The 20990-nt window shown below is 44.6% G+C and overlaps 1 protein-coding gene across 1 annotated transcript in view; it reads right to left on the bottom strand.

Annotated features, from left to right (window-relative positions):
* Positions 1–20990, bottom strand: part of LOC138515988 (fructose-1,6-bisphosphatase 1-like) — a 268220-nt gene that overhangs the window by 136932 nt on the left and 110298 nt on the right. The window contains exon 4 of the mRNA XM_069630782.1: positions 5908–6048. Within this exon, the coding sequence (XP_069486883.1) occupies positions 5908–6048 (141 nt within the window). The remainder of the gene's footprint in view (positions 1–5907; positions 6049–20990) is intronic.

Here is a 20990-nt window from a genome sequence, read left to right on the forward strand (position 1 = left end):
GTCTTATCAGGCACGTTGCAGCCTGCCTGCTTGCTTTATCAGCTGCATCTAAATGCAACCTTAATACTGGTCTAGGAAATGCTGTTAATATATGTAGGCTTAAGAAAGAATTTCTTTTAGGCGTGTGAACCATTAGCCTTGCTGGAAGCTTGAAGAATCCATTGCTCTCTCAAAGGTCTTAAACACAAACCTAAATTTGGCTTAATCTTTTTTGAGGTCGGCCCACTCCCACCAGTATGAGATTTGGTCAATGCTGCTTTAGCGGAAAGCTCACTTGCGAATTTTCAAAGATGCCATTTCTTCCCTCTAGTTTTACGTTAAAATGTTTTGAATTAAACAGATCACAAGCCCTACACCAAGTGGCAAATGGATCCTGTGGGTGACAAAGGTTACTCACCCTGTGCTCGTCTATTACCTGAAAAGATGCATTACTCAAGGAAAACGTAAACTCCTAGCATTCCATTGCCAGAATTAAGAAATTAGTTTCCTTGAAAAAGTTAGTTCTCCCATCCTATTCTTCCATCATTGTTCCTGGTTCTTTCAATCAGTGACGCCCTCTGTTGCCGTCTCCATGTCCAAAAGCACTCCCACTAACAGTTTTTCTACATTTCTGCAATTGTTGCCATATAACCAAACTAGATAGGCAAAATAAACACTATTTGTTGGTAGTTTTTGTGTGGGCTTCAGGCAGGCTTCATAAACAGTCCTACACACACTGCCAAGATGGATGTGAATATTTTTAAACTTTGAGAAAACAAGGTGCCGTTACCAAACCAAACATCTACATTGCTGGACGATTTACAGCATGCGACTCTCTAACAGATGTACACTGCAAAATCAAGGGATCTCGGTTGTGTGCTATGCAACAAAAACTGGTTCATCACATGTTTGGTTCTCAAACGGATGAAAAAATTGTGTACAGTTCTACCAAGCATAATTGATATATGATCGGTTATTTATAACGCACTTAATACCCAGAGGTTTCTAAGCGCGGACCCGGGGATCAAACCTGTGCTGCTCAGTGTCGTCTTGCAGCACGTTGCCCCTGAGCTATCCTCCCAAGAGGTCTGTCAAAGTCAACCGAAAGTTAGTCAGCTTCAGATGTGAGGTGCCCTTCACAAGCTAGGGTTTCTAGGCTCAAACTCTTTAACGGGCCCAATACCACAGCCAAGGCAGTATTAATGAGCTTTTCTTAGTTAATGTATGTCTTCCAATAAAAGATCTACAACTTCTACTTGGCATACAGATTCCTCGGTGGATTTGTTTGTGAGATGTGGGGGGGGTAGGGGGGTGTGGGAGGAGATGGGAGAGGTTTGCAACAATGACCTCCATCTGACAATAACGTAGGAATGCTAAAAAGAACCTTTATGTTGGGAGTACAACCATTCTGCATAGAGCAAGATGAAGACAATGGTTGTTTGATCTCATGCATCATAAACCTAATCCTACTTATCAAGACATTTAAAAACTTTTAAATGTAGGCATGTCAGGGGACGGACACAGTTGGCATACAACCAGGCAGGATTTCAAGATTGATTTTTATCCAAGAATGCATTTGTTCATTCTATCAGTGCTGAAGATATGTCCTGAATTATTGTTTTGCCAAATATCTATGTGCGGTCAGAAATGAGAGGCAGACACAAAGTTGTAGTATTCTCATTGTCAGACTTTTATTTAAAGAAAATGGGTTGGAAAAACGCCCCTCTAGCCCTATACTAAGGAAAGGGGTTCCCTACCTAAGAAACTAAACTAAGAATCAGTCTGTGACAAATAGTTAGTAATGTAGAAACTGTGTTCAAAAGATTCTAAATGGACCCTTACACTACAAACAAAGAATGCAAGGAAATGTCTGACATCGATTTATCGAAAGTGTTCATAATCAAAACATGAAAACTAACTTCAAAGTATTTTTCCAAGTAGAAATCCTTGAAAACCAGACAATTCCCTTCCCCTGGATTTGTAGGAAGAATGGTAAATGACTCTCTTTTAAACAAACAGTTCCTTTATATCCCAGAAGTTTCTTTATCCAACACTTCCTTGAGGGTTTTACACTGGATTCAGAATGTTCTTGTTCACAAAAATGTCTTCCAAAACATCCATCAATGGTTTTGTAACCAAGGTGTTTCTCTTAAACAACAGTGTCTTTATATTGAATTCACAAAGTTCTTATTCTGTAAACTTAAAGATTTGGCTGGTGTACTTTTCAGGTTCCCAGGTATTTTCCTTGCCAGGTATTTTTGTATCAATGTTAAAGTCCTTTCACAACTTTGCTTGATTGCCTGGTATACTCTCCTGCCAGGAATCCTTTCTCTTGAGGTAGTGCAGATCCCCTGGTATACTCCCCTGACCGGCTTCTTTCCACCCCCAAATGTCAATTGCCTGGAATCTTCTCTTTACCAGAACTTCTCTATTGGCTTTACTATTATTTTCAATACATCACACCAGCATCTGCTTTTGTTCTGTGAAATGTATTTGCTTAGGGTAACACTTGCTTCAGCTCTCCCCCCACATGGACAACTCATGCATATATAAATATTCAGTTTTCGTTTGTTGCACTTTTTCTTGTTGCAATTCAAAACCTCTTATTAAACCTTGATCTAACATAAGGTTTTGATTGTTTAATAGTTTTTGAATATTGTCCAAAATGTCAATCTCAAACACTTCATTCACTTGTTTTCTGTTTTGTTGCTACACCTGGGGTCCCCAACGGCTCTGGGCCGACTCACCAGTGGTTTGTGGCATCCCCAACTCACACTGTGCCGCTACAGTGAAGCTTCCCCCCTGTATTGGCTTTCCATGAGATGCAGGTGTCTCTTCAGCGTTCCCTGCGGCTCTGCGCCTACTCGCCAGCTTCCTTGTTATGTTTTGTTAACTGAATTTATAGCGCGCACCTTCACCCAAGGGCATCTTGGTGTGGGGATACACATGACCAGGCAAGGCAGTCAGTGATTCAGCAGAAAGGAGCAGTTTTAAGTAGATGGCGAAAGTGCAGATGGTTCTCAGTCAATTTAAGTTTAAGTTTACCAGCTGCCACAGAGAAGGCCCGACCACCAACTCTCTGAAGCAGAACTTAGGAACCAAGACCAGGTGCTCACTTCCAGAGTGAAGGCTCTGACAAGGAACATAAGGTTGGAACTTAACTCGAAAGAAGTCGGCCCCAACCTGATAGTAGGCCCATTGGACCAAACAGAGAGACTTGAAGGCTATGCGCTGTTTCACCGGAAGCCAGTGTAGGTGACGCAGAAACGGACTGATATGGGAGCCATATGGTGTCTCAGTGGCAACCCGAGCAGCCAGGTTCTGCAACAGTTGCAGTCGATGGATAAGACCCACTGGCTGAGCCAGGTAGAGCGCATTACAGTAGTCAAGCCTACTGGAAACAAGAGAAGCCATGACTAAAGGGCGAGGTGAAAGTGGAAGAAAAGGTAGAATCTTGCAGGGAACCCTCAGCAAGAAGTGCCCCGCCTGGCATACCACACTAACTTGCCGAAGCCGTAGCAAGGATGCAGACAGATAAACTCCTAGGTTTTTCACCACCGTCACCGGAATGAGGAACACACCGAGCGAAGAAAGCCAGAAGAAGGAGACCAGGAGTCCGGTACAAGGGGGTCCCAAAAACCAGGCAGTCCGTCTTATCCCCATTAAATATGAGCCAACTGGAGCCCATCCAGTCTCCCACGGCCAACAGGCAGTCGGGACGACACCCCCTCCCAGTCGAGGTCTAAACAGACCAGGATTTGCGTGCCGTCTGTGTATGGGCACCTGAAGCCATAGGAGTAGAGGAGAGCCACCAGGGAGCAAACATATGTTGAACAGCATCGGGGACAAGGTGGAACCCTGGGGGACCCCACACGAAAGAATAGGAAGAAAGAAAAGGCGGCAAGGATACAGACTGGCCTCTGTCAGACAAGAAAGAAGAAAGCCAGGCCAGGGCATGGCCAGAGATGCCGATGGAAGCTAGGCGAGCGAGGAGGGGGTGGTCAACAGCATCAAAAGCCGCTGATCAAGTAAAATCAAGACCCCCCCTCATCTACAAGCCTCGTCATATCATCCAGTACTGATACTAGGACACTCTCAGTGCGCCTTCCGGGATGAACCCCAGACTGAAAGGGATCAAGCACTGAGGAAGACTCCAAAAAAGTAGACAGAAGAGGGGAAATTAGAGCCTCAGTAAAGAAATAGGGCAGACATCAGAGAGAATAGAAGCATCCAAAGATGGCTTCTTTAAGAGGGGGACGACAGTGGCCTGTTTAAGTTCTATGGGGATAGATCCTAGACTACAGGAAAGATTCACAGCCTGAGTAACCAGAGGAATAATCTGCGGTAAGAGATCTCTTAAAACAAATAGGGGACCTGGGTCAGAAGGGGCTGCCGATTTAAGACGAGAAATAGCAACCTGAACAGCCTTGTTTATAAAGACCGGAAAGGTAGCCCAGCCAGTGGTTGTAGGATGTTTGGTACCAGGGTGGGAGAAGATTCTATATAGCGTCCCGTATCCTGGTAATTTTAGAGTGAAAGAAATCAGCTAAAGCGTCACAGTGAGACATAATACATCCCTGCATCAATTTATCTCATCAACTTTGGTAGCTTTTGGGCTTAATAAGTGAAATGGCATAACAATGAATGGAGTGTTTTCATTAAAGAACCACTTGATAGTACAAACTATGCTACATTGATGGGGATGCAATGTCATCACTAAGGAGTGCCGGCATGCACCAATCCTATACCACCAATCTCAGAAGATGAGTTGTACAAGTTTCTAACATACAGGTTGCAAGAACTCCCATAAATGGACTAGGTAGGGAGCCCTATGAAGAATATATCACAGTGATTGATTGCTTTGGCAGTTTAATCAAGAGATCTGACCTGCACATGAATTGGTCTTGAAGAGACTCACTAGGTTTAAACAAAGGATCAGTGTATAAATACTAGCCCAAGATGGGCTATTGTTTCCTTTTCCTTCACTTAGCCCAAGTAATTTTTTTATAATTTAGATAAAATCAGTGATACATCTACCTCGACGAAAGCCAGTTGGCTGGGTGAAAAACCCATGCCCATGTTTGAAATCACTGATATTCGTAAGACTCACTTATAAAACATTGGTTTCATATTTGTATTCCCAAATACATCTGTTTTGTGATTTATTAATCTATGAAATGATCAGTACCTGGATATGGTTCTGTCTCCAATGCACCGCCACTGTGCATGTGCGGTATCCAGGATGGTTTCCTTTTGCAATAAGAGAAATACACTACCTATTTTTTTCCAATAAATCTACCCAACATGTTTACTCAACCATTGGGAACCGACGCTTGATCCACCTCCACCCCCATCCCATCTCCCTAATTAAGTGGCAAAAACAACATGTAGGTAGAGAGATGTGTTCAATCCTATGTGTGTTGACTGTTACTTTGGGGCTCACCTAGGAAGTGAATTGAATTAAAGCTTTGTAAACTATTTGAAGATAACTTAACACTGTGTGCTCCCATTGAAAAACCCAATAGCAGCATTTAATATCCATCCATACATAGGAATCTAATCCAGACACTCCTGGGTAAGTCATTTTAGAGTTTTGTTAAATATGTAGCTAAAATGGATGTGTACGAACAAGGTTTTTCCCCTAGAGAAAGAAATACATGCAACAAGGCAACATGGTTTATTTAGTGAAACCAAGGAAGTACGGTAAGGAAGTTCCATAAATGGAATGATAAATGCCTAGGTTGTTTGGGATTTTTCAATAGCATAAGATTAACATTCGAAGCTCAACATTACACAACAAAGGGTTTTTCTGCTGTATGATTGGCACTATATGAGTGCAGCCCCACCCAGGAAGCACACTTTCCTAGCATGGAATGTTTGTTAATATTCTGTTTAAGTAAACTACTTTGTAATGAAAGCATTTCCTACCGGATCAAGCATGAAACCGTTGACTCCATATTGCGTGCCCAGCACCATCATCGTGGCACTACCGTAAAGAGCATATCCAGCTGCCACAATGTTGCGTCCCGGCTGTAAAGCATCTTTCTCACTGGGCTCGCCTTCACAAACCTGAGAAGACCAAAGAAAATCAATGGCATCTGAAGTCACACAAAGGGTTACAATCAAACATAACTGATGCATGCTCCCTTAAAAAAAAGTCATCAAATGGAACAGGCCATCAAAATAAAGATTCCTGAAAACATTATAAATGTGTACAATGATGACCTGCTGAGAGGCGGAGAGTGGATACCATACTCATATGATCAAATAGGGAAAAATAGTACCTGAAGTAAGAAATGGTTATATATGGAATTTAAAATAGAATAGCTCATTTCAACTAAGCTGCGCACGCCGCAGCGCTACCCAGATACCTAGTAGATCACCTCCATTTCAGAGCCACTGAGAAAAGCACTTAGTATGCAAGTTAGCTCCTCAAAAGCAATTCTTTTCTCCAGAAAATGTTCTGAGTCTTCCCGGGAAGCACTAATTTATGCATAGACAGCTCAAGGATGCAGACAACTGCAGCCTCTCAGATTTCAGATCGAAGGGTTTTTACATGCTTTATTAATAACGCCATACAAATTGAAGGTGTTTGCTATGGAATTTATGAGACATATTAAAAAGTGACAGACCTGGCGGAAAGATCCTTTAAGCTATGACTAAGACACTGGAGAGCAGTCTCCTGTCCATTCTGATGACCTTCTGGAGATTAGCCAAGCTTTTTCATTGAAATAATTTCTGTACTGCTCATTTTCCTTCCATGGCATTGGTCCACTGTAAAGCTGCCCCAATGTGCTGAGGATTTTTGTATTTTTGCACATCACACATCTCAAAGTGAAATAAAATTCCTATCAATAAACACATTTTAAGGATTATAGTGGTTGGTTCAGAAATACATAACTTCCATGCAAAATGATTTGCGAAGTAGGCGGGGAAAAGTTATTCCATTCTCTAATAGCAACTACATTTGGATGTACTACCATCGATTAGTAAAAAGAACATTTCCTAAAAGAATTGGAGTGTACACTCACCACCATACAATGATTTAGGTGACTGTTCATTGCAGTATCACTTTTAGTGTTTGGTTGCCAAGGCGGCATGCCTCATGGCAGTCCCCAGACAGATAGAAGACAAAAGGAAGTAAAGTTGACAAAAAGCTATAAAGCATGTAGCCAATAGCTGATTAGGTCTAGGACACAAATGCTTTATGGCGTACAGTTGGAGATGGTCAGGCTAGATCAGGTGCAGTTCGAGACTTCACACCGACCTATCAATCAGGGACACGCAGGAGAAAGAAGAGGGTAGGAAGAAAAGAATCCACGGAATGGTAGCCTTCCCTCAATGGAGACAGAGGCTAACAGCCTTATTTTGCACTAGTATTGTTAAGCACAGAGTGTGACATTTTGTTCTTGTTGCGGAAAAGTGTATTTTAGTCATGCCCACTAATCATGTTGCATCAAATTGATGTATTTGTCATACAATGGAATGATCACAGATTACTTAACCAGGTTTAAGGTGGTTAATGTTGCCTTGCATCCTCTGGTGGGGGGCTACAAATGGCAGAGTGGCTAAGCGAAGTATCAGGACTATGTGTATGAGAATGGAAGGGGACATGCCGACAGTTATTTTGGGTTAGAGGGAGGTTGGGTGGGAAGTGACGTGGGTGGGTGGGGTGTTGGCAGTCCCTGTCGAGTGTAGAAGGACGTATCGCAAGCAGCTCTGCGTCTGTCCATTAATATTGCGCAGCAGCGCTCACGAAAGGAACAGGACTCCGGGCCACTACAATGGCGATGAAGAGGGTGTACTGACTGTGCACACACCCATGCCGAGGTGAGAGAGTGGACGCTGGAAGGAGCGAGGGCCGTTTTCCGCAAGATAAGCACAAGGAGGGAATCACATCGAGAGGCTGTGTTGAATCTACACAAAGTGATAAGGCACCCGCACAGTAGAATGTGCTACGAAACAGCAGACACCCCGGGCTGCAGTGGTGACTAATCATGCAAAGCTTAATTGAGAGCAGAAAGGACTTGGAGCCGAGGTGTTGATCTGCCACATGCATACGGTGAGCTGGGACAAGGGAGGTGGAATAGCAGATGGTGCTCTTGACCGACAGGTGGCCATCTGTTTTCCACCTCATTTGGGGGCACAGAGGTTTTCATGGCACGACACGATGCTCGTGCCTAATAGGCGGCCGTAGAACCCCAGAAACGTTGAGGGAGCCAGGTAGTGCAGGAGTGGGGGATGATGTCAGCCCAAGATGGAGGACAGGGTGCCCAGGCCCAGGGACCACAAATACAGGATCAGACTCCATACAGATTACCAGACTCCCTGGCTGACCAGATCCCAGGTGCCTTCGACGTCACAGATACAAGCAATATGGGGCAGCGGTGGGCCGGTGGATAAGGGACTTTGAACTGTACATTGAGGCCACGGGGCCCATTGAGGATGACGCACGAAAATGTCTGCTCAAACTGGTGGTAGGTCCCACCACATGTGATATCGATGATGAGATGCCAGAAGACTACTGATTCCATACAGGACTTGAAAGAGGCTCCATCTGCGTATTTCACACCACACACTAACGTGGATTACAAGCGCCACCTATTTAAAAGCACCAAACAGGTAAAGCGTGAAACTATGGATGTGTACGTTATGAGACTGAGAATTAAAATGAAACACTGACTTTGCAAACTACTCAAATACGGAGGCCCTGAGATCTCAGATCATGATGAATCAGACATTCAGGCGGAAACTTTTACAAAAATCCTGCACTCTGGAACGCTGGCAAGTGCTGAAAGAGCAGTTGACTCGCAGGTAGAAAGTTTCAACACCACCACGCCAGCTGATGCAGTCCATCGACTCCAACAGTAGAGGAGACCAGAGGACCTATTTGGCTACAAATGTGGTTTTGAATACCCAAATGAAAGAACGTGCCCCGCCATTGGCCAGCGATGCACCACGTGTGGAGAGGAAGGAAACTTTAAATCGATGTGTAGATTTCCCAGAGAAAAAGGTAGAGAGAGTGTGAGAGAATCTCTCCCAAGAATCAAACAGAGGGCCATGCCTCAGACATCACAATCATCAGGGACATACCTTCTCCTTTCTCATCTGTCTCGTCTGTCTCTCATGATCCGATTCCCACTCTTTTGTTTCGGGGTTGTTGTGCCTCGGTGAGGGACATCATTGCATCCCTCACCGAGGCACAACAACCCCGAAACAAAAGAGTGGGAATCGGATCATGAGAGACAGACGAGACAGATGAGAAAGTAGAAGGTACATCACCCGGATTAGACCAGAATGCAGATCCAAGCGCCATGTGCGCTACCTAGTAGAACTATCTCCATCTGAATCTGAGGTTAGATCATCAGGTAGTGAACATAGAAGGAAAGCATATGTCTACGCACTGGGCAATCCAGCAGTCAACACTAATTATAAAGCTCAACGAAAGCCTCACAGAGTTTCCTATTGACACCGGGGCTACGGTGAATGTTGTCAGTGAGAAAATATTCAAGGAACTACCTCAAAGCCCGAAACTAGTCCCTGCTTCCATAGACATCTATGCTTACGGGGCCAAGACACCACTCAAGTGCATAGGACAATTTGAGCGGCTGTGCCGCTATAAAGGGCAAGAAAAGAAAGAGCCTATACACGTGCTGGCAACCGAAAGCGAGAGTGGCTGGGTACTCAGTTTTAAGGCGGCCATTAACATGGGCCTCATACACATTTTGTACAAGATCATGGTACACAAGTACATTACATTGATCCCGTAGCTATGATCACACACCTCTACCCCAATCTATTCAAAGGTATTGGTAAACTCCGAAACAGACAAGTGAAGCTGCACATATATGAAAAGGTGCGCCCCATAGTACAACATTTCAGGGGCATACCAGTAAATATTTTTTTAAAGTGGAAAACGAGTTACACAGATTCCTGGAACAGGACATTATAGAGCTGGCCACGGGCCTCACCACCTGGGTGTCTCAAATTGTTCCAGTGCTCAAGAAAGGCTCAGACGCCATCATGCTGTGCGTCGTTATGAGGAGGCCCAATCAGGCCATCTGGAGAGAGAGGCACATGGCTCTGCACATAACCAATATGATCCATCTACTGAACGGGGCCAGGGTCTTCTCGACGTTGCACTTAAAGAAAGGATATCACCAATTGGTACTGAGCCCTGAGAGCCGAAACATCACGTTTGTCACCCACTTGGGGCTATATTGGTACAAGAGGTTGAGCTTCGGGGTCTCCTTGGCTGCAGAGATATTTCAAGCCCAGGTCCACAATGTGATAAAACACATCCCGAACTGTATAAACTACAGTGACAACATCCTTGTGTTCGGAATGGATGCAAGTAAGCACAATGAGACCCTGGCCAAGGTGTGCAAGGCGCTCGAAGCCGCAAATCTCACACTCAACTAAGACAAGTGTGAGTTCAGGAAAGGAACTCTACGCTGCTTTGGTCATGTATTCTCAGAAAATGGCATGACGCCGGGTCCCGACACGGTCACAGCGCTAAATGAAACATCGCCTCCAAAACAACGTCTCTAAACTGAGGTCATTGTTAGGCCTCGCTAGCTATTGCACAAGATAAATTAAAGACTTTGCTATGGTCAGGGAACCCCTGAGAGCGTGGACTAAACAGAATGCATTATTCAACAGGTCAGAGATGTACCAAAGAGATTTAGAAACGAATCGGGAGAGTCACCAGAGCTGGGAATATGTCCTACCACGATCCGGAAAGGAAGACTGAGTTGACAGTCGACGCAAGTCCCATGGGACTTGGTGCCATCCTGGCCCAAGTGGATCAAAAAGACCTGGCGCAGACCCACATAGTTACCTATGCAAGTAGGAGCTTAACAACCATATTCCCAGGCTGAAAAAGAAAGTTTGACAGTGGTCTGGGCCTGTGAATACTTTCACCTTTTTCTGTACGGCAACCCGTTATGAGTGGTGACAGATCATCAGGCGCTTCTATTCTTATATGGCAACCCACAAGCTAAAATGCCACCCGCATCGCGAGATGGGGGCTCTGGCTTCAGGACTACTCATTTGAATAGTACACCGGCCAGGGAAGTAAGAATACCCTGCTGACTTCCTTTCCAGACATCCTAGAACCGGGTGTACCCCTGAACCATAGGTGGCATACCACCATCTCCGGTACTTGATTCAACAAGCCATACCAGAAGGAATCGAGCCGGCGTAACTGGCCCATGAAGTGGAGGGGGACCAGACATGTCAAATCGGATGTGAAGGACTCACATCAGGCCAAGGAAAGAGGGCGTGCGCCAGCAGAGGATGAACTGTTGGTGGTGGAGCGGTTGCTGCAAGTGAGATATGAGCTGCCACTCTCAGACGACCACCTCTTATTGAAGGCGCACAAGGCGGCAATTCCAACATCCTTGAAAAGAAAGGTAGTTGAACTCGGCCATGAGGGCCACAGAGGAGTCGTCTCCACAAAACACATGCTGCGCCAAAAAGTGTGGTTTCCACAACTAGAGACCACGGTGGAAGAGCTCCTGAAACTGTGCCCCACTTGTTGGCTCCCCATGCCGAACAGACACCCAGAACTGTTGAAAATGTCAGAACTACTGGATGGTATATGGGAGGCTGTGGCAGCAGACTTCTTTGGCCCCATCGATGGGGGTGGGTGAAGTATGTGTTGGCTGTCATGGACGAGGATTCCCGATATCCCAAAGCTTTATCATCAACAGCAGCCCACCACGTGAATACCTGTGCTGGACGGCATCTTCACAGGTTACGGTGTCCCTCGGACAGTGAAGACAGACAACAGGCCCCCATTCAATAGACAAAGCTTCACAAAGTTCAGCGAATACTTGGGGTTTCACCATCACAAAGTCACTCCATTGTGGCCCGAGGCAAATGACAAGATGGAGGTTCATGGCCAACTTGAAGAGGTCATTGCAGATAGGACACCGGACAACCTTATGAACAAGTATTACATCAATTGCTGAGGGACTACCGAAGCACACCTCACAGCACCACCGGGAAAACCCCAGCCGAAGTAATGTTCGGGAGAGACATCCGGACAAAGCTACTCCCAGGCCACTCTGCCGGAAGACCGACCAACAGTGAATACGGAAGTGAAGGAACGAGATGTGTCCGCAAAAGACCGCATGAATGCGGATGGGCGCGGTAGCCTCACCTAGAGGTAGGGGACATTTGTTGCGGTAAAACAGCCTCAAACATATAAGCACACACACAGCTGTCTTTAACGAGGAGCCCCTAATCGTCATGAAAAAAAAGACTCCATGATCATAGCTCAAGTAGACAAGGGCTCGACAACCCTTGGACTGCATCTCTGATGATTCTTATCACGGGGATCAAGAGAACGCTGCAGCGTCCAGACCAGAGGAGCACAGTGAAAACCTGGGTGTTAATGACTTCACTGAATGATTCCACTCTCGACGCCAGAGGGCCAGAAAAAAGCCTTGCCGCCTCATTGAGGAGATGGGCTAGCGACTAAGGTTCCAGCGTATTTCTTCACCTCATTGGGTGACTGTTTAAATTGGGGGGACATGTCACTTTGAAACAGTTATTCTGGGTTAGAGGGAGGCTGGGTGCTAAGTGACGTGGGTGCGCGGAGTGTTGGCAGTTCCTGTCGAGTGCTTAATAACAAAGGACGTATCGCAAGAAGCTCTGTGAACTAGCCGAGGGTCAGACTACATTGCTGCAGTCCACCCTGAACTACCGTCTGTATTTCTGACGTTGCATTCCTTTTCAAAAGTGGAAGTTGCATATTTGATTTACAAACTTTTTTCCTATTATGGTGCAATGTCCTGTCTTCCCCCATGTCACTCTTCCCTACCGTCCCTCTATTCTACTCTCACCCGCCCACACAGACATATAGAGATGTATATATTTGTATGCATTTGGTTGACTTCATCAAATGGAGTCAATCACATGGAAGACTTCAATCTCTGAAATCACTGCATACCTCTGCTAAGTCCTGCTGTTCTCTGCTGTTGCCAGAATCCCCTCCAGTGGCCTCATTTTTCTGCAGTTTTGTTCTTTGCCGTGCAGGTCCTTTGTTTCCTACCTGAAGTTGTTCATATAAGTGAGAATTGCCGCGGCACGCGGAGTGGCCAAGTGGTGTGGCAAAGGGGACATTGGTGGAGTATTTTTTCAGCTTTTACTATTGGAGGAGTGGCTACAGACTCGGATTAGCTTGCAGGGACCTTAAAATCTCCAGTATTGCCGGGGCACGTGGAGCGGCTAAGTGATGTGGCAAAGTGGTCATTGTTGGTCCGTGGGAGTCGTGGACGGAGTGGTCCTGTCGTCCTCCCAGAGAACCACAGCAAACCTGGCAAAGGAGCAGCAGAGGTACGTAGAGAAAGTGCTAAGATGACTGCGGGGCTTGCGCTTTGAGCCTTAAACCTCGAACTAATTCACAGAATGTGATTTTTATTTCATCCTTTTGTAGTCTCTTGTTTTTACCCTCTGCCAGAGCCCATTGTTCAGCTTTGAGCACCATATTACATTGTGTGTGTTCCGACTGGTGCTTTTCACCTTAAACTGAGCGGATTGACTCTCCCTTGAGAAATCTCGCTTCACAGCATATCTAGGAAACTTTACCTATTTTGCTGGCTGGCCTCGAGGAAGACCGCCCGCCAACACGGAACAGAAGAGGACGCTCGAACAGCAGCAGACTGCTGGAGCCGGAGCCATGTTGGTGCATTTCTTACACTGCTGTCGAAGAATTTTGAAGTCACCCAAGCTTATTATTCTTTCTACCATGTACCTGTTTTTTAAATGGGGCTGGTTTGACCACTTTCCCTGCCTCATCATTAACTCTATTCTGTTACACTCTTCATGAGTAAAAACAAATATCACTGCTATGGACGGGGAAGTGGGCACGGAGCCCGATACATGACACATTTTTAAAAAAAAATAAAAATTAAAAATAAAAACCAAACATCACGGGTTACTTTGACAAACAGATGGCCATCAACGTGGAGGAAGATTTTGGAGACTTTCCTGTAGCGGTGACCGTGGGAAATTCCTCCACTCCAGAGCTGCTCCCCCCGACCCGAATACACTTACCATCTCCTCTAACAGACAACAATGGCTCCCTTTTAAAACTTTGTATGAACTTTAAACGTAACCCTTTGGGACCTATAAATTCGAGTTACAACAATATTAATAGTACTAATTTATCGGCATCTCCTGACCTCGATAAATATACTTCCTCATTCGAGTCTTTTTCTCCAGTAGCAGTGGCTCTGAAGATGAGCAATCTACTCATGACCCTAACCCCAAGACCCATGCGCCCCAAATTGAGGAATTGTCGCAAAAGATACCAGCTTTGAACCAGATTGAAGCTAAATTAGAAGCTCTGTTCCTTCTTTGTACAAACATGGCGGCGGAACAATTTGAAATTAAGTCAATACTGGCCAATGTGGTTGATATCATACTGGAGACTAGTGCTACAAAAAGGGCCTCTATTAGTAAAATTAAAAGCTCAGAGCCAAGAGGTCGGGACAACCCAATTCCTTTATCCACCAGTCCTTGTCCTTTCCTAGACCTATAGAGTAACAAGGAATCAAATAAACATTCTGGAGCTAGAGATGTTCCTCTGTTAAGGCCGCCTGACACTGCTAGAGATCACTTGGTCGAGGTAAACATAATTGCAGCAACAGAGGAGTGTGTTTTGGAGGCTCTATGCATGGAACTCTCCATGCTGAACATTACTCCTTCCCCCCTCCCCTAAATCTAAGTAGAAATGCCCCTTGTGATTAAAGCCCCCTCAGCCCACAACAAAGATGTGGAATTATTAAAAATAATGGGAAGAAAATAGGAGTGGGTCAACCTTCAAGGGATATAACTTCTTCTGTGGGGGCCTGTATACATCACTAAACAAAAATGGGGAATGGTACAGTTAGACAAGTCCTATTACATGGCCCTATGGATAAATGGCTGGATACTCCAAAAAGCTCCCAACTGGGTGTGAATAGGACTAGTCACGTCTTAGAAATTGTCACGATGACGGAAGAGGAGAAAAGGCTGAGGACCAGGTCCCCTCACGCTTTAAGATCCACAGCTATGACTACAGTCCAAGATGAGAGCTACTGTTGAACGGAATGTCCCCACTAAGGGAGTTCATTCCGAGAGACAGTGCCCTATCATGCTTAAATCAACACAGAGTCCTCACAACAACATTGATGGACCACATATAAACAAGTCAAACCAGCGGAATGACACCATGCGTGCAAACTGGCTTCACCATGTAGAAGCTAATAGCAACACCAAGCAGTACCATTATCCCGCACCACCGGCCATTGGGCGTTTTGTAAATGCAAAATATATCAAGTTCTTTGAAACACATCCTTCTGACAGTAGCCCTCATTTAAGGTCATGGCTATTCCAGTTGTTACACTTCATTCTTGACCTAAGCTCCATTACAACTAAGGATATTGAAGGGCTAGAACTTCCTCCGATGTATTGTCAGACAAATTGGGGTTTAGCATCTTTTGTCTCCCCCATTGGGGTGGAGTGCATTTGCAAAAATGCAAGTGCATTCTGGGAGCTTGGATTCGAACTTTACATATTTCACCCAGCCTATGTAAGCAATTTGGCCCAGGAACCAGTCTACAGAATATAACACTGACTTGTTCAAGAACCAGGCAGAAAACTATGTAAAATTGACGAATCCCGGGGCAATGGGCAAGAGTAATGGAGCTACCCTACTGACAAAACTGTTTTGCAGACCCCAAAAACTTTTTTTGTATTATTTCATGGCACTCACGTGGACATCAGTCTTTTCTAAATAACAAATTGGCTCTAAACAAGCCATTGTGTATACAGCTTTTTTCATTACAGGAAACCTGGTCGACTTCGCACTTTTCCCTCGACAGCTACAAAATGGCGTTTCACCTATCCTCCACTCCTAGGGCAGGACGCCCAAAAGGTGAACTTTGTATTGATGCGGAATTGGCTTAAGATATGGTATAGCTACCGTCACAATTCACCCACAATGATAATCTGCTGGTTGCTGTACTCTAGTCCCCCCACTGATTGCCTCACTGTATAATCCACCAGCCGCAAATCTAACCAAAGTATTAAGGAACAGCCTATGTGATCTACTTAGAATCTGGCAATCCAATAATCCCAAAGGTGGTATTGTGGTCACAGGAGATTTTAAACGCAGATTGTCAAGACAAATCTCAGAAAACAGCTGGTGTTGCTGGGAAAAAGAGTACCATGGAGGGGAAAACGTGGAAGGAGGCATTGGCCAAATTCGATTTGTATCCCCTTAGTTTTAACGATAGCAAATTACAATATAACTGGACTAATGCCCCCATATAACCGCTATATTGACTTTATTTTCATCAATGGTGCAGTAATGAACCATTCTCTGTGTTTTTGTGTCCGTCCCTCCTGTCACCATGAGTGACCATGCAATGCTGGAATTAGACCTAAAAGTCAAGCCTCTAAAGACACAAAACAAATTGTTAAGAAATCCTATGTGGAATCTCCAGGGCAATAGGCTATGCTGGTCAGCCGCTAGCATCGCCAGTTTTAACTTTAATCTGGCGTCACTGAGTGCCTCGGGCATTTACATCTTGGAATTATGTAATTGGGCTCTAGATTGGGCTGTGAAATGGCTGGGTCCTCCTAGTTAAATGCACTCCCACATTCAGCTGGGAAGGCATGGACAGCTTTATGAAAGAGGGATAGCACAGACGAAGAGCTAAAATGTGCTTTGCGCAAACCAAAAGGAATCCATTAAATCCTTGAGATTGATAAACCAATTTTGAGGGCAAAACTGCTCACACATCACAAGAGATGTTTGCATAATTATTGTTATAATAGAGCAAATGTGGGATGGAATTTTATCAATAGATTGATCAAAACAAATGAGACAAAAAGGTTTTGCCACATGATTCGTACCCACACAGCAGGTCAAGCAGCTGTGGAGATTTGTGGTATCTTGGAAAGAGCGTGGACCGACCATATTAAAGAACTATATTGGGTCAACTATGAACCGGTCGATAGTCTTCAAATTAAAAAAAAAAAGAAGACCGGATCGATGGTATGGAAACATATCAAAGAAGCTGATATCGTGGAGACTATCAATAAGTCAAAAAAGTCCAGAGCGGTTGGCCCAGTTGGCATGTGCAATATTGTTCCTAAGAACTACCTAGAGTGCTGTGTGCGAAACTGGTAGGATTCCAAGCTCCTGGTAACAATGAGTACTTATCCCCATCCATTAAAAGGGACCACGCTAATTTCTGAGAAACTACAAACTCCTGGCAATGCTTGAATCCAGTTCAAAGATTCAGAAAAATGTGGGTGCTACTTACTTTAATCTCGGACACTCTCCTGGATCCCAGCAGGGTACTCTATTTGTTTTGTGGATTATAGTTTTGCTTTTGATTGTGTTTGTCGTTCTAAACTCTGAGGTAAATTATCAAATTGGGGCATCCATCCATCTATTTTGTATCTCCTCAAATTATTCTACAGCAACACTTTGGTGAGAGTTTCTCCCTCCCAAGAGGGCAAAATCACAGATCCATTTTTGACCAACAGAGGACTGAAGCAGGGATGAGTGTTCGCTCCCCTGCTTTATAACCTTTATCAGATTTCTTCCAAATTCTGAAATCCACTGACAATCATCCCTCTAGACTGGGCAGTGAGGTAATCCCTTGCTTAATGCGGACGACAGCCCTTTTTGATCATGCCGCAATTGGGTTGCAATGCTCGTTGGATGTTTCGAACCGATACGCGGAAGCAAACGGTCTTCAGATCAATGCCAAATAAACTAAGATCATGACCTTTGGCAAAAGAGCCTATGCAGACGACACTCAATGTGTCACCCCGCTATCTGGCTCACATACCGTGGATGAATCGGCTACAAAAAAAAAAAAAGTCTTTTCCATAATCGAAACCTGGATGGTCCATAACAAGCTAGCACTTAACAAATCTAAGACCAAGCTTCTTTTGATTGGATCCTCTCATACTTTAAATAAACTTGGATCAAGTTATGAGAGTTTTCAGCTGGGTGAAGATACTAACTCGGGGTTACCTTTGACCAGAAATTGTCCATGAAGCATCATGTTAGCAGCATAGTATACTCATGTGCCAATTCCATAAAATTACTAGCTAATTTAAGACCCCTTATATCTCAGGAAAATGCAGAGACCATCGCAAGAGCATTAATAGGGTCAAAAATGGACTATTGCTCTCGCCTTCTAATGGGCATAGATAAGACTGACTGTAATAAACTAAGTGTGTCAAAACGGGGCGGTCAGAGTAGTCATGAAACTCAAATGTAGAGATCATGTCACTTCTGCGAGACGCTCGCTGCACTGGCTCCCCGTGGAGTCTAGAATCTTGTTCAGAACTCTAACTATAATTCATAAAAGTAAACAAGGTAGGATGCACGAATATCTACAACAGCTCGTCTCTTTCAAATCTAGTAGTAGAGCCCTAAGATCAAATAACCAACACCTATTGATTGTCCCTAAATGCCGTACTGTTAAGGTAGCCAACTCAGCCTTCTTCTCCATCGGGCCTAAGGTCTGGAACTCCCTTCCCCTGGACATGAGAAGTGGTCTGGAACTCCCTTCCCCTGGACATGAGAAGTATTCAATCACTCGAGCCCTTTAAGAAGAGGCTGAAGACTCACCTTTTTAACTAAATCGTTTTTAATGCTGTCTTTATAATTTTAGTCTTTAGTGATCCTCGCTCATGATTTTATGTTTCTTGTTTTTATGCTTGATCTGTCCTTCTGTTGTCTCTCTCACGCCTAGGGTCCATGGCCAAGCTATATAAATGTTTTAAAGTTAAAAGGTAAAGTAAAACGGGCATTTGTCTGGCTCTACTAAGCTAGAACAACTAGGGGAATACAAATACCTGGGTATCACCATTCGTTCTGGCCCCTCTTTTTCCTACCTGGCAGAGTCCATCCCTCCCAAGGACTGGAGAAAGTGGCTGACAATTAGGCGGGCCATAAATTACCTAGCAGGCTCCTCTATAGAAGCTAAGTTTCAGGCCTATAGGATTGCAGTGACTGCAGGTTATCTATATGCCCTAGAAGCCTTCCCAGCAAGGGCACTACATTGGTTATATGATCTGATTGATTTGATTGGATATTTATAACGTGCTTAATACCCAGAGGTTTCTAAGCGCGGACCCGGAGATCGAACCTGTGTTGCTCCGTGCCGTCTTGCTTCCAAGGCGAGCACGTTGCCCCTGAGCTATCCTCCCGTTAACTGTTTTAGAGGGTAAGATCTTGCAGTCACTTCTAGAATTACCTAGTGCTGTACCAGGTGGAAGCGATTAGAGTGGAGCTTGGAATCCAGTTTTTATTCTCCCTCTGGAGGGTCGCAGTCTGTAGATTATGGGCCAAGATTACATTTAGTAACCAGGCCGAAATCCCTCTCCTTGGTCTTGGATTGGACATGCGCAAATGAAAAGCAGTTACATTTGGTTCAAAAAGGGGTGGAGGCAGAAGTGCTAAAACATCTTACAGATATTGGTACGAATGAATTCCCCATAACAGCAGTCGATTTTTATTTACCCGAATTTAAAAAGAAAACCAGGTATTCTGCCCAAATTAAATCCTTGGCTCACCTGGCTGAACAACCTAAATATCTCCCATACTCCCAACAAGGCAGGTTTTCAGAGTCCCCGAAGTTATCTAACTAAAACCTAGTCATCTAAGCTTATTCAATTCATACTACAAGTAAGATTCGACATCCTACCAGTCTTGGGGAATACTGCTGCATGGAGAGATATCCCTTGGTAACAGCGGTTATGCAGATACTGCTCTAAATACATTGAAACCGCATGCCATATTCTGACAATGCATTTCTCTCAGTTGACTGCAAGAAGGCTGTGCCGAATTCTGCAGTATTGCATCTGACCAATTTTGGAGTGATATATTCTCTGCAGAATCACTGGCCACAACCAGAGCAGCACTCCATAACTGGCAGGTTGTGAAAGGCAAATTGATTGCTTCAATTATTTTTAATGTGGCTAATTGGATATAAGCGCTGATATCGCACGGTTTTAAATGAAGAATAACCAAATGAATGTTTTTAATTGTTTTAAGGCTGCCGTGCCACTTTAAAAGCAGGTTCTCTTTCCCCCTCCTAAACCACCCCCTCCAGCACTACCTGAAATGTCGGGCCTAGTAGGATAGTCGCTAACAAACCAACCCGACAGATATTTTAAAATAGGTTAAGCAAAAACACTAAGATTATATATGGTGTGAAGAAAATGTGAAGTCCCACAAAATGGCAATCCCAGTTTTTTTGCCAAATACTCATCCATGAAACTAAAGGAGATGGTTTAAAAAGGTGTTGTTGTGTGACAGCTTGAAAAAAGGAACAGCTTTAAGCAGGTAACTAGAGCTTAGTGGGCCTTCATAAGAACAGAGATAGATGCATGCTCGGATTACTTACTTGTAATATTCATTACTCTTAGTCCTACTCTTCTGTGTCATAGTACTTACCTCCGAGGCCCTACCTCCATTCCAGGAATCCCTTTTCAATGTATGCCCTTTGGAGGTATAATACCTCCCACTTACCCAGCATCCTCAGCTACCAATTCCCAAGTCAGAGCATGGAACCCTCCCCGCCTGGAGGGAGAGGACATTCGTCAGTACTGTGATGCGGAAGAGTAAAACCAAGGGTAATGAAGATTACCAGTAAGCAATCAGAACATTACCTCCACATCCCTCTTCCTCATTCCAGTACTTAACTCTCAGACATACCAATGCATAGCCAACGGGGAGAGGTCCCAATGAGACACAGAAGTGCTACAACATCACACCAACCCCCTGAAGAACCCTGGGGAAGGCACAGCAAGTCCGTAGAAACTGAGAACACACAGAGCAGCGCAATCAGCAGCCCAGAATGAACCAGGCAGAGACACCCCCAGAGCTGCAGCCTGGGAAGCCGCCAAACCCCAGTGGGGCCACCAGGACAGGCGACTCAGCCGACCCAAGAACCATGGAGAAGACGGGCCCAAACCAAAAACGGAGG

The sequence above is a fragment of the Ambystoma mexicanum genome, chromosome 6q, assembly GCF_040938575.1.
Source record: "Ambystoma mexicanum isolate Mex_15411 chromosome 6q, UKY_AmexF1_1, whole genome shotgun sequence".
In the NCBI taxonomy this organism is placed as follows: Eukaryota; Metazoa; Chordata; class Amphibia; order Caudata; family Ambystomatidae; genus Ambystoma; species Ambystoma mexicanum.